The sequence below is a fragment of the Acomys minous genome (assembly GCF_964271855.1).
Source record: "Acomys minous genome assembly, chromosome: 2".
NCBI classification, from domain to species: domain Eukaryota; kingdom Metazoa; phylum Chordata; class Mammalia; order Rodentia; family Muridae; genus Acomys; species Acomys minous.
In genome coordinates, this window is record NC_140484.1 from 10,788,376 (window position 1) to 10,801,415 (window position 13,040).

Consider the following 13,040-nt stretch of genomic DNA (forward strand, 5'->3'; position numbering starts at 1 on the left):
GAAGATATCACAGGTCTAGAGATCTAAGCCAGTTTTTTTTTTTTAGTTTTGTTACTGATATTCACGGATCTATCCTACAGATGAGGCAATAAAAGAAAAAATAACCAAATAATTTAGCTAAAGTCACAGCAATCCCATAGGCAGATTTGTCAGTTAAAGAAATAACATAAGAAGACATTTGGAGAAGATATTAGATCTTCAAGAAATTTGTAATAGTTACATTTGTGGTGGTTTTGTGATGGAAAAAGATGTGGAAATAAGATCACTAAGTTCTCCAGATGACTAAGCAGACTGGGTACCTGAAGGACATTTTTTGGAAGAAGGAATGTTGATGATAAGAAAGTAAGATGATTAATGAACTAACCTTCACAAAGTAGAGAAGAGAACAAGGACAATAAGAAAATGAGAGAAAGTGGCTAGCATCAGTTATGCTGCTTTCGTACAGAACAGGCACTTCTGTCCTTTGAGCGAAAAGCAAGATAACATGGTGGAGGCTGTAGCATTGGTTAAAGAAATTGATGATATTTCAGCCTGTCCAGGATTCCAGTCAGAGCAAACCTAGTAGTATCCACAGAGAACCCATGAGAAGTCAGTGTCTTCATTACAGAAAACATTGTATCTCTGATTGGAAAATGCAAACTGGCCATGGGGGTACATGCCTACAGTCCTGGCAGTCGGGGAGCCAGAGGTAGGCAGATCTCTGTGAGTTTGAGACCAACGTGGTCTACAAAATGAGTCTAGGACAGCCCAGGCTACACAGAGAAACACTGTCTTGAAACATCAGAAACCAAAAGCAAACAAACAAATAAAAAAGAAAGAAAGAAAGAAAATAAAAAGGAAAAATTCATTAGTGAAATTGCCTTATAAGGCCAGGATATGGGTTGAGATTTCACAAAATAGGCTGCTCACTGATAACTTGTAGTTTTCAGTCTAGGTAAGGTCTGTTGATGCTTTTTTTCTGACCCAGCCAGTTAAATAACTGAGGGAAAGGTAGAAGTGAGTTCTGAAACTCATTTAATTTAAAGGTCCAGAGATACAGTTCAGGCAAGCATAAATATAGAGATGGTCCAGAGTGTCATCAAATTGCTTCCTCTATCTTCCTCCCTTCTGCTTTCCTTGTGACCACATGGGGCACTTATGCAAGAACAGAGCCAGTACATAGGATTGCAAGGATGGCTACAGTAAGACCTGGCTTCTAGTTAGCATGGGCAGAACTTCACTCAGAAGAATGCGGCTGTCCTCTGACAGCGCCATCGGAAGCCATAGGTTTCCACCTTGGATCCAGTGCGGGTCAGGTGGGGGAGGCATCTCCATCTTTGCAATTGTGGAGATAGAGCACCACTGCTAAAATTTCAGATGTTTTCCCACCTCTGTGGATCTGAGGGTTACAGTATCCCATAGAAAAGTATTAATAAACGTGAAGACAGAAGAAAAGCTTCCTCACAGAGTAAGTGTGAAGGAGGAAGGAACATTGGGAATGCTAACATAGCTTCCGTTGTAATAAAACATGCAAAAAATCAACACAGAATAGATATAAACAACAAAAAACGAGCCTACTCTATGAGAGCTGAACTCAGGCTGATCTTAGGGGCTCTGGTTCCTTTCTTAGAAAGAAGTTGTAAGTTACACGCGGTAGCCTAGGAGCATGGAGCCTGTCCAGTGATCCCAAAGAGTGAAAGGACAAAGCCACAGTGAAGTGTCCCTGGTTCTCTTCCCTGAGCCACTTGTGAAAGCCTTCCCTAGGAAACAGAAATGCTAGTTGAGTGGAAGTACCTTGTCTGGGAAATAAATTGAGAATTCTTCACAGCGAGAAGCACTTGACCCCTTTATCACAAGCCGCCTCTAGGTTAATCAAGTGCCCTCCACCTGGGGGACTCCGCCAGGCAGGGCTTTCAGATCTCCAGAGAGTGTGAGCTGGCTGTTGCCCTCAAGGCCTCATCAAGAAGAGCACATCCTGCTATCCCAAGGCCAGTTGCTCAAGGCTGCAGCAAGTTCTCCTCTCTTGGCCCTGCTTGCCTTGCTTCTTTCTGGGTTCTGAGGAGTGGCAGATGTGGATCTGCCAGGCCTGGAGGGAGGAGGCCATGCCCTGAGAAGCATACGATGCCTTGCTGGAGGAAAAAGGGGCTTATACTTGTGGTCTTCCAAACTCCTTAAACGGCATTATAAGAAGAGCATGCCAAATGGTTATCCAAACCTAAATGCTCTGCCCTGAAAATATGCTTGCTAGTAACATTGTCCAAACAGAGACGGTCATATTTAGAAGCATATATGTGTGTACATAAACATACATACATGACACTGAATTAAGAGTTCATAGACTCCGAACTGAGAGAGTTATGTGGGAGGGTTTGAAAGGAGGAAAGGGAAATTAGAAATATTATAATAATATTACAATCTCAAAATATAAACAAAACTAAAAACTACAAGTATTATTACTTTGGACCAGGGTAGCCTTGTCATTGATATATTTATCAAAGACTTTTAAAAATTGCTATTTAGTAATTTCAAAAAAGCATGTATATAAGAGCACCGCACATCTGTGATATGACCAGAATCCCTACCACATGGGGGCCGCTTAGGAGTGTACATGTTTTCCGTAGATGTCTGAGGATCTGTGGTAGGAGCCTGTAGCTCAATGGGGGCTCATCCCTGCGCTCTGAAGCTGCACGTAGTTCCAGCTATCCTAGGGCACTTCCGTTAATCCATTTCTACATCCACACTGAGGGCTGTAAGATGGAACTGTACGTATTATCTAGTGAATCCAGAACCTGCAAAGTTGGCATAGCAGGAAATAAAGGTCCAAATGTCTATATCAAGACACTGCCATGTTCTAACTCCAGAAGACCCGGTTTCAATGTAAAAAACACAAGCAACACTAAAAGCCATGACACTATGTCTCATCCAAAGTGAAATATTATTCCAACAGTAATGTTCACCAAGGAAAGCAGTTTAGATGATGCACAAGGTAATAAATTCAAAATAACAAGTGTAAATATGTTCAAGGAACTCAGAGAATGTGAATAAATCCCTGGGTGAATACTAAAAAAACACTGACTTTTGAATGAAATAAGGAAAACAATTGAGCATTTTGCTTTATTTAAATAGTATTTTATTTATTATTTGAGAATTCCATATATGTCAACAGTGAATTCTGTTCATATCTACTTCTCACACCCCGTCCCCACTTGTCCCACCTCCAGTACATCACATCCCAACATTATTCGTTTTTTCCTGAATTGGTGTCTTTACCTTATCACTTGTTTGGGGTGCTTCAAAAATTTACTAACTCCTCTCTTAAACTTTCTTTTTGTTCCAATGGTTAACATTTTTATTCCAGTCACGTGAATGTATTTTCCCTTAAATAATTTTATTAAAAATAGCCCTTGACATGAACTCTGGTGCCTGGGATTTGATCACTGCCCCTTGGTGGAGAGGTCCTGTGGGAACACAAAGGAAGGGGATGCAGGCTATCCAGATGAGACCTGATAGGCTGTGGTCAGATGGTGGGGGAGGAGAGCCCCACCTGTCAGAATTCTAGGGGAGGGGAATAGGGTAGATAAGGGAGGGAGGGTGAGAACAAGAAGATAAGAGTAAGAGGATTACAGTAGGGATGTAATATGAATAAATAACAATAAAAAACAGTCTAGTCTTGAATATGTTCCTTGGAATGGTGGCCATTGCTGTTGAGGACCACATATTGATTGCCCTCAGTGTTTGGGGCACATAGAAGGATAACTATGGTTTTCTACTGTCTAGGTAGAGCCTCAGGACTTACTTAAGACAACGAGTTGGGGCGAGTGCCACGTGCCACTTCCAACCTGAAGAATTCAAGTGTTTGCACATTCTGTTCCTCCTGTGCTGTAGCAAACGGAGACATTTGAGATGGCTTCTCCTCCAGTCTGCTTCCCCGTGTGGTGGGGTACATCAGCCCACTCATGGCACATAGTGTGCATGACGACAAAATGCCTCCTTTGCTCAGCCCCCTGAGCGTTTTCCACTGTTACTTCACTCTAGCTGAGTTTGTTCTGCTGGTTACATTCAATCTTTTGAGATAAAGATGCGGTGGAGAATTGAATCGCTGTCTTTCCTACAGCAAGGATCTCTCATGACACCCTTTCTAGTGTCTGTATTGAGTCCTCATCGCCTTTGCAACCAGTAGTTTAAATGAAGTGTGACCCTCATCTGACTCATAGGCATATCCCTCCAAACAGACAGATCCCAGGAATGATAGGCCGTTTCTTCAGCCATGATTGCTTAGCTGAACTACAATAGGAAATGGGCTGTGTAGGAGGGCAGAAGAGGAGGAATGGCCGTGAGTATTAAAAATGAAGTTTGCTGAGGAGACACACTTTTCACTGGACAGCAAGGGAAGTAAGTCCATCTCGCCTCAGCTGGTCTGGCCTCTGAGTGATCACGTACTATGTCACTCGAGTCTTTACAAAGCAAGCACTTGTTTGTCGCATTGGGGCTCTAGCAATGCTTCCTTTATTATACTCTTTTTGTTGTCCAGACTTTCAGTTATTACAATCTGTATAGATGGGCCGGATGAACACATTCATGAGGACAGTGTTGGGGAATGCCTATTCCTGTGGCCCGCATTGCTCAGCGGCGTTGGGGATAGTATTTTAGTTTGTGTGTGTGTGTGTGTGTGTGTGTGTGTGTTACAGATGGACTAGAAATGACAACATAATAAATGAAACACTGCACCACTTTTATCTCTGAAAAATCACTCATCCAGATGTACAACTCGATGTCTTCATTTCTCCCTCTTGGTTAAATGGGTCAAGAAACCTTTTTTTTTTTTTTTTTTTTTTTTTTTTTTTTTTTTTTTTTAAGTAGTGCTGAACTGGGACTAGCAGTCAAACAAAGCTGAAGTCTAGTCTCAACTCCTCAAATATTATCTGGGTAAACCTGGATATGTTGTCTGAGCACTGTGCTCTTCCATTGGGGATGCCAGCACCAACATGGAAGGAAGAGTAGCCAGACATGAGCAATATGGCCAAAGTAAGGCGGTTATGCATATATGATATTATTAAATATAAATAGCCCTTATATGGTGAAGACAATGCCGAGTAAGTAGTTCTGTAATTAACCTGGACAGAGGTTTGAAGTGTTGATCTTTGTAAACTGTTAATTTCTAATTTAGCTCAATAGCAAAATGCCTAGTCATAATTGAGGTTATTCTTGTATGGAATGCAAATTACGTTTAGTTTTGCTTTTTTGCATAATTTCTTTCCCACAGAGTATATATCCTTTATCCAATGTCTTTTGATGCAAGTTAAATAACAAGAAATATGTTCTGTTTCCAGATTAATTTTTGCACATTGGCATAGTTTTGTAAATGATACAGACAAAGCCAATGAAGCAATGACAGAAACCAACAAGCATCTAAGAAGTTAATTATTTTCACAAGAGACTCTTCTGGGGACAATAAATTAAAATAATGTTGCTCTGATAAATTATATTTTCTGATCTAGTTATTTATATGTCTCACTTGAATATAAAGATTTTCAGGAATAAAAAGTAATATCTATGCACTGGGATGAAAGTGGGAAGTGCTTTAGACACATAGCTCTATTTTATGTTTCTGATAGTCTCTAGAAAATAGGTCAATTTCTTAGTTGCTTCTGAGATGTCTTTCATGAATGGACTAGAGTGTTTTTTTCACTGTATGTCAACATATGGCAACGTTTGCATATTCGCATGTATATGTATGTTAATAGTTTATATGCATTTGTAAATGTGAAAGCCAAAACCATTATGATAGGCATTTACTAAAAATCCACTATTTATTTCTTATCAAGATGCCACTAACTGAGTAGTAAGCAGAGACTGCAGAAAAGACACCTTGGATGAAATTGCTTGGAAATCTATTCTTCTTGTAAGCCTGGACCACTGAGGAAATGTTCCCCTGCTAATATAAATGGAGTATCTTTACAGAGGGGCCAAGTGGTTCCAGCATAATTTAAGCACAGCTTTGTTTTCTTTATGGCTTCACAATGACAGCATTTGCGAGAAGGATCCCATGTGGTCAGGCATGTGGTCTGGGGGACCGTCTCACACTTGTCCTGTTCAGCAGAGAAGTTCATGTGCAGGGCACTGCAGGTTCATTGCCAACTGGGGCCTGCTATAATGGACTCCAAACTAAGCCACGAGGCCCTGCTTAATTATAAGGTTCAGCAGTACCATTTCGGCAATGTAGGAGAGGAGATGAAACTCAGCAAATAAAAAAGGGAAAGCAAAAGAATTTCACTAGAAGAATAATGGCCAGGGTCCTTCCAATTAGACTTAATAGCATATTAAATAAAATATGAACTTGATGCTTAAAATAGTATATTAAAGACAAGGCAAGGATAACAGATATGCATAAGTAGTATGATTATCCTTCAGAGATTTTCAGAAATTCCTCGAAATATGTAAGCAAGGCATAATAAATTTCTATGCTAAACAAAAGGAAGGGTTTTTACCCTATTTGTGATACCTTGCTGCATGTGATTTCTACTCAGATGCCTTGCTCAGCCGAACAGTCCGTCGTCTGGAAGCCTATGTTTCCTACCAACATGCACCAGCCTCAGAAGGGCCTTACCAAATGCCTATTTGTCTGAAACAAATATTAACCAGTTGGTTACTTAAGCTGGCTTCATTGTGTTTAGCTGTGTTGTTTATGATGGTATTGACAACATTTATTATCCAACAGTCATAAAGTTCTTACCCATAAAACCCTTGGGTATGGTAAATCACATCAGAATGTTTGGGTTGTCCCAAGCTGCTACTATTCAGTTCTATATATAACAGACTCTTGCAGGTGATTTTGTTGGTTGATTTGTTTTCGTTTCCCGGTTCCTATATATACTACCCTTCTCACCCACAAACCCTTTCAACAACCCAAAAGAAGTAGGAGAAACAGAAGTTTAGTGGGGAGAGGGTGTGTTGGGATCCTTTTAGACTACTTCCTGCTAATTAGGGGTGTTGAGTCCCTTGGGGCAAATCCAATCTTTGTCTCCTTAGGATATCTCCACCTTTATCTTCTCATTTATCTTTTGACCACTTGACAAACCAGCAACAGCAGCATCAGGAGCAAGAACCAGCAGGAGAAACCGCTGTGGTCATCTCTTTGGGCTTTGGGCTTTTTATAACCTCTCTAGAGTCCCCAGCATTAAGCTATCTTCAGCTGGCTGAGCACACACAAGGAGATAGTAAGCAATCTGAAGCAGCCCCCTATTCTACACCTGGGATTAAAACAAAAGCATGTCCACATAACATAACTGGGTGTTTAAAGAAACCAAAACTCTCACTACATTTTCTTTCTGTCATCTGCTGTGTAATGTTGGCAGGCCTTGGTGAACATGCAATGTATCTCCCAGTGCGGCAGTTCATAGTCACTATAAAAGATTCTGGTGACAGTAACCGTAACCTTTCTTTCAGATATCTGAAGTTCTCATCCACAAACTCAACCAGAACTTGGTGCACTTCGAGCTCAAGCCTGGAGTTCAAGTTCTTGTCCACGCAGCTCACCTGACAGCAGGTCAGTTTCCATGCGTGGCATTCTTGTCAGCAACTGTACTGAAGGGAAATCATGTTCATCGCACACAAGGATAGATGGTAGTTATACATTGGTCAGAACTCTTGAACTTTTTCTTGATTGATGGCTCTTCCCTAATGGGAACAAGTTCACCAAGAGAGTAAGATGCTGTTTCTCCTTAGTCCCTGGAAAACAGTTCAATCAATCACATAGGTTCATGGCCCGTGTGATAGCATGCTTTGTCTCCAAACACCTTGTAAAAAGAATGTTAACCTCCTAAGTCATATTTTATAAATCTTTCTATAAAGCCTACTTTCAAATCATCCATAACACAAAGAATTTGATTTCTTCATATTCCAGGCAACTGCAGTACAGTTGAAGTAGATATTTAAGATCAATATAGTCAACCTTGATTTGGTCCTAATTTTGTAAATAAATGTTATTGATTTTCTATTTCTTCACTTATAAAAATCAGGTGGGGAATCCTCCTTCTAACTATAGAGAAAGCTTTTGATAAAAATAAGTAATCTCAAGCATGTATAAGTAGATACCACTATGTATGTTAATAGCTAATTAAGTAAACAATACTTATCAATTACTTGTTTTGACAGAGCATCAGCTTCATGGAGCACAAATGTCAACTGGAAATTATATATTTATATGCTAATAGGACTTGTAATCTAATCTAGTTTGGTGTGGGAAAGTGTGGTAGTGGCATATGCTATAAGATAGGGAGAAGATGTAGGCAGTTAGGGGAAGTCTCACAATAAATAAGTGTATGAGTGCTCATGTAGAGAGTATTATATATATATTATATATATATTATATATATTATATATATTATATATAAACATTTAAATCTTTACAGAGTTTTTTTTGTTTTGCTTTCTTTTTTTTTTTATCCAGATCTTTACTTTCCATCATTTTTCTAGAACTTATTGTGTACACCTAGAAAACAGATTTAAATTCTATATGCCATAGAGTTGGAGATGGGATTGTGGGATTGTGTGAGAATTAGATTAATTTGGATGATACACTTTAATGAGTTCATGGCACATGAAAAGTTGCTCTTTTTCTTTTTTTATTCCTTTGTATTATTAACAATTAGAGTAATTTAGGGAATTAAAGGCAGAGATGAATTCTATTTGTTCCAACTGATATTGAGTATTTTATAGAGGAGGTAGTATTTGGGGACGTTCTTCAAGGGTGAAAAGGACAGAACTCATGAGATATTCCAAAGACTGAAGCATCAACCAGCAAAGGCCCTGGGGCTCCTATAGAAGCCGGATAAACAAGGGTGGAGAGCTGAAGTTTCCAACGCCATCTTTCAGTTTCTTGGCAATTCCAGGAGGTTCCTAAGTCTGGAAACTGGTTAAGCATAACGCCACTGTCTACTATTCTTCTCCCACTGTTTTCAAAACTAAGTGTTCAGATGCAGTTGTTAATGAACATATGGAGGGTAGGTAGAGTGTGGAACATGCATGTGAGCCATTTGTACTGTAGTGGACTCTGGAAAGTCTTAAAAGCCGTTGAAAAGGGGTATGAGCTTCACTTGCTTAGAAGACATATCACACAACATCACCCTCTCCCACAGTACCTGGAGCTACTTGCTCACTCTTAAATTTAGAGGCTGAGTGTAGTAGAGCCCTATACGCTACAGAATTCTGCATTTGAAGGTGTATGTTTCATCCTTCATCATTCTCAGTTTGCTTTACAGCATACGCAGCCTCTGAAGGAATTCAGACAGCAAATGATAAATCATGTTGTAATGGGATTTGTTTTACCAGAAAACTCCCCCTGGTCTATATATCTGGAGACTCTACTGGAGTGTGAGAAATATCTCACAGCATGCTAAACAAAGAATGAGCTATTATTTCTCCAGTCCCTCTATTCTGGAGGGCAACTATGATTTGACCCTCTACTTTTTTTACACAGCATTCCTCTATCAGTTATTATGTGTACCAGATTTTCATTTTAACCTGTCATTATATTACACATCAAATATGTCTCACATTGTTTTGCCATATATGACATGCCGCAGTACCACTCAACAGGTAGCCAGGAGAATTAAGGCAAGCCTGGGTTGTGTAGTTAGAGGCCCTCGCTCAAATATAAGAAGAATAGGAAAAGGAGTGAGTTGGTGGGTGACCTTCTTGTGGTAAATAGTTTAGAATTAAACCCAAGTTGAAAAGTGGGTAATCAAATATCTGACAGTGGTTTAAGCGATGGCTAATCATAAGAAGCTGGTGCAGCAAGGGCATCCTAAGAGTGCTTGAATCCATGCCTCACATGGAAACTTCATTCTTGCTAGCTATAAGAAATTCATTCAGCTGCACCAGGAAGCTCTAGGTAGCCAGGGGCAATACAAAGTTGAAAAGACGTGAGAATTTGTTCCATTTCCTGCTTGTGGTTCTTTCACAGAAGGGTGTTTGGGAGCAGAAGTCAGGTTTCTGGGAAGAAAGACGGTCAGAAAGAATATACCATTGGTAATCCACATAACCATACCAGCCTTTGAAAGCCAGGAAGCTGTACCAAATGCACTGATGACTCAAGGTTGCCAAGACAACTGGAGAAAAGATACAGGGGAAGGCAGAAAAAAATTCTTATACTGAGACAACTTGATGAGCGAGCGAGAAAAAAATCTTTATCTTCCAATCATTATGCTATTTACTTTCTTTCTGATTAGATTTAATAGTGGCATCTTCTGATAGTCAAATTGCAAGCTTTACTCACCAGCATTACGAAGTTTCTGTCATGGCTGACTTAGCAACTCTCTTGATGTAGATGTGATGTGGAACGTTAGATTCTGTACAGGAAGAAAATGACCAAGACTGAAAATCACCGAAGCTCAGGGCGCTGCTTCTTCACATAAGAGTATAGACCTGGCCATATCCCTAAGTGGACGCCCTCTGGACTGGACTTTCATAATGTGAACAACAAAAGATTTGTGTTAATAATGCAAATTTTAATAATTATGATGGTGAAATAAACATTTCTTACTTGAAACTGATCCTGGCATAGCTTTAGCTACCGTATTTAGAAACATTTAGTTATTTGAACATCAGTGTGGGACCGCATGTCTAACAAATAGATTACAGGGTCTTTTTCCTTTCATGTGTAGGAAACTTTGGGTGAGAAGGGCAGGTAGATTGCGCACACTCTGCTCCCATTAATTGCTCAGCAAATAGTCATCAGCCTCCCTTTATTTTTATTTTTTAATTTATTATTTTTGTTTTTTGAGACAGGGTTTCTCTGTGTATCCTTGGCTGTCCTAGACTTGCATTGTAGACCAGGCTGGCCTCGAACTCACAGGGATCTACCTGCCTCTCCTCCAGAGTGCTGGGATTAAAGGTGTGCGCCACCACCTCCCTGCTAACCTTGTTGGAGCCAGAGTGTGTTGCTGGTGAGAGGTAGTGCATGATTTGGTTATTCTTACAGGGAAATGAACTGTCTCCTTCCAGGAATTTACTACCCTTGTTTTGGTTTTCAAATTCAGTTCCCTATTTGCTTCCTTGGGGCCACAATATATGCATTTTCGGAAACCTGGGGTCATAAGAGACTGGGCATTGCTTATCTCCTCCTGTATGCGCTCTTTGGGATTTCACTAATTGCAATAGCTAAGCTGAAGCAAGCTTTGAATAATGCAGTGTTGATCTTGTTCATAGTCTTGCCTGTGTTCCCTGGAAACTCTCTGATTTCTCTTGAGGGTCTACCTGCACCCAACAGAACGTTTCTGGGAGTCTCTTTGCAGAAGCAAGAGATTTGGCATTGGGTGAGAAGAAAGGGAAAAATAAAGAGCATGTTGTTAAGAATGTAGATCCAAGGTCATGATGTGAGGAAATGCTTTCAGCTTTTCCAGCCTTGTTAGGCAGACAGAGGCTAGGACATTGCAGAACCAGCCAGAGTTAGAAAAGTGTGTACAAATTAGTAACACTTGGAATTGGACTAGAAATACTAGTGTTCTAGAGAAAGTGCAACTTTGCTCATAGTTGCCACCCACCAGCTTCTTCAGCTCTCTCCTAACCCAAGTCTATTTGCATTTCAAGGCTTAGCTCTATACCAAAAGGCAGGTACCACCTTTCCAGAAGCCTTTGCCTCATCACCACCTCCCATGTATGAGCCCGTTTCTTTTTAAACCTCTTCCTGACAACGTGATTAGGGCCGTCTTCATCCTCATCTTCCTCACACATGCTCATTTCTTATGAGGAGCGTTCTTAATGTCATTATGTTGTCACCGTGACTGAACCCAGCAGAGAACTGGCACATGTCATGTGATTAGCAAGCCTTGCCCTTACAGAGAGTCAGGAGCGTAATGCCTAACCTGTAGAAATACATGTTCATGAGCCAGTCTCCATGGCTACTGTAGCCGAGCACCTGGCGAGTGCAGACTTTGATTAGTTTATCCAATAGGCATCTAGAGGGAACCATTTTTCCCTTTTTGTTCCTTATTATGGATAGGATAATGCATGCACGTTTGCTTGCGCATTGAGAAGGGACAGTTAGAAGGAAAATCACACCCATCTTCCTTAGAGTTTTGTGTCTCAGAATAAGAGAAGGAAGAAAGGATATGACAGGAGAGCAAGAGTTTGATATTGAAAAGAAGACTGAGGGTGAAAGCGGGAGGGAGGGAGGAATGGGAGGATACAAGGGATGGGATAACAGTTGAAATGTAATCTGAATAAATCAACTAAATAAAAAATAAAAGAAGACTGAATCACATATAACTTATTGCCCCTTGCTCAGTGCTCTGTTTCATATATTTTCAGAGTCAGGATTTCATTGTAAGGAGTGTTTTCTGATCATTTAGTAAGGCTCAAAGTCTGATGCAGGCCATTTGATTTCTATTGGTTATTATAAAAGAATAAACCTGAGCCATTACCTGAAAACCCTTCAAGGTGTGTTTTGGTTTTGTTTGTTTGTTTTCATTACTAACTTGAAGTATACTCAAGAGTAGTATGTGTTTCAGATTTATCATTTTTTTTCCTCCAGCGCTTCTATTTTCTATCATTTGGCAATAATTCCTTTAAAATTATGGCTCTTGAGGAGGATATAAGACAAATTAGGACCTTTGCTCCTTCTATGCTGGACAAAAGTGAGCCACAAATACTCATGTAAAAACACAGTGGACAGGGCAGTAGCAGGAAAGCCACCTGATGAAATGATTCTTTAAGTAGTAATCTTGGATAACAGTTCATAATTCCTTCTCTTCATAATGTAGAATGCTGTAAAGGCTGTTGCAAAGATGGTGATTTCTTTAACAGAGATGTTAACCAACATGGCAGAGCCTCTAGTTTCTCAAAAAAGGTGTGCTTATGCTGGAATTGGTGCCATTAAGAACAAAGCCTACGAGCAAGCTAGAATAGGAAGTTGAATTTCAGGAAGGAAGATTAAGCCACTAAACCGTGAGCTTTAACTTCCCACTCCCCGTCACATGTCATATTCCTGGGGAAGAGAAGCTCACTGGCAGTTGTGCAAGTTCTACTTGTTGGTGCAAATATTTCAGGCTCCAGAAAATGCT

The 13,040-nt window shown here is 40.1% G+C and overlaps 1 protein-coding gene across 5 annotated transcripts in view; it reads left to right on the forward strand.

Moving 5' to 3' along the window:
• The window catches only part of SORCS1 (sortilin related VPS10 domain containing receptor 1), a 515,429-nt gene that overhangs the window by 484,330 nt on the left and 18,059 nt on the right, over positions 1 to 13,040 (forward strand). For all 5 annotated transcript variants that reach the window (XM_084757893.1, XM_084757894.1, XM_084757897.1 and 2 more), the window contains exon 24: positions 7,426 to 7,525. In XM_084757893.1, the coding sequence (XP_084614019.1) occupies positions 7,426 to 7,525 (100 nt within the window). The remainder of the gene's footprint in view (positions 1 to 7,425; positions 7,526 to 13,040) is intronic.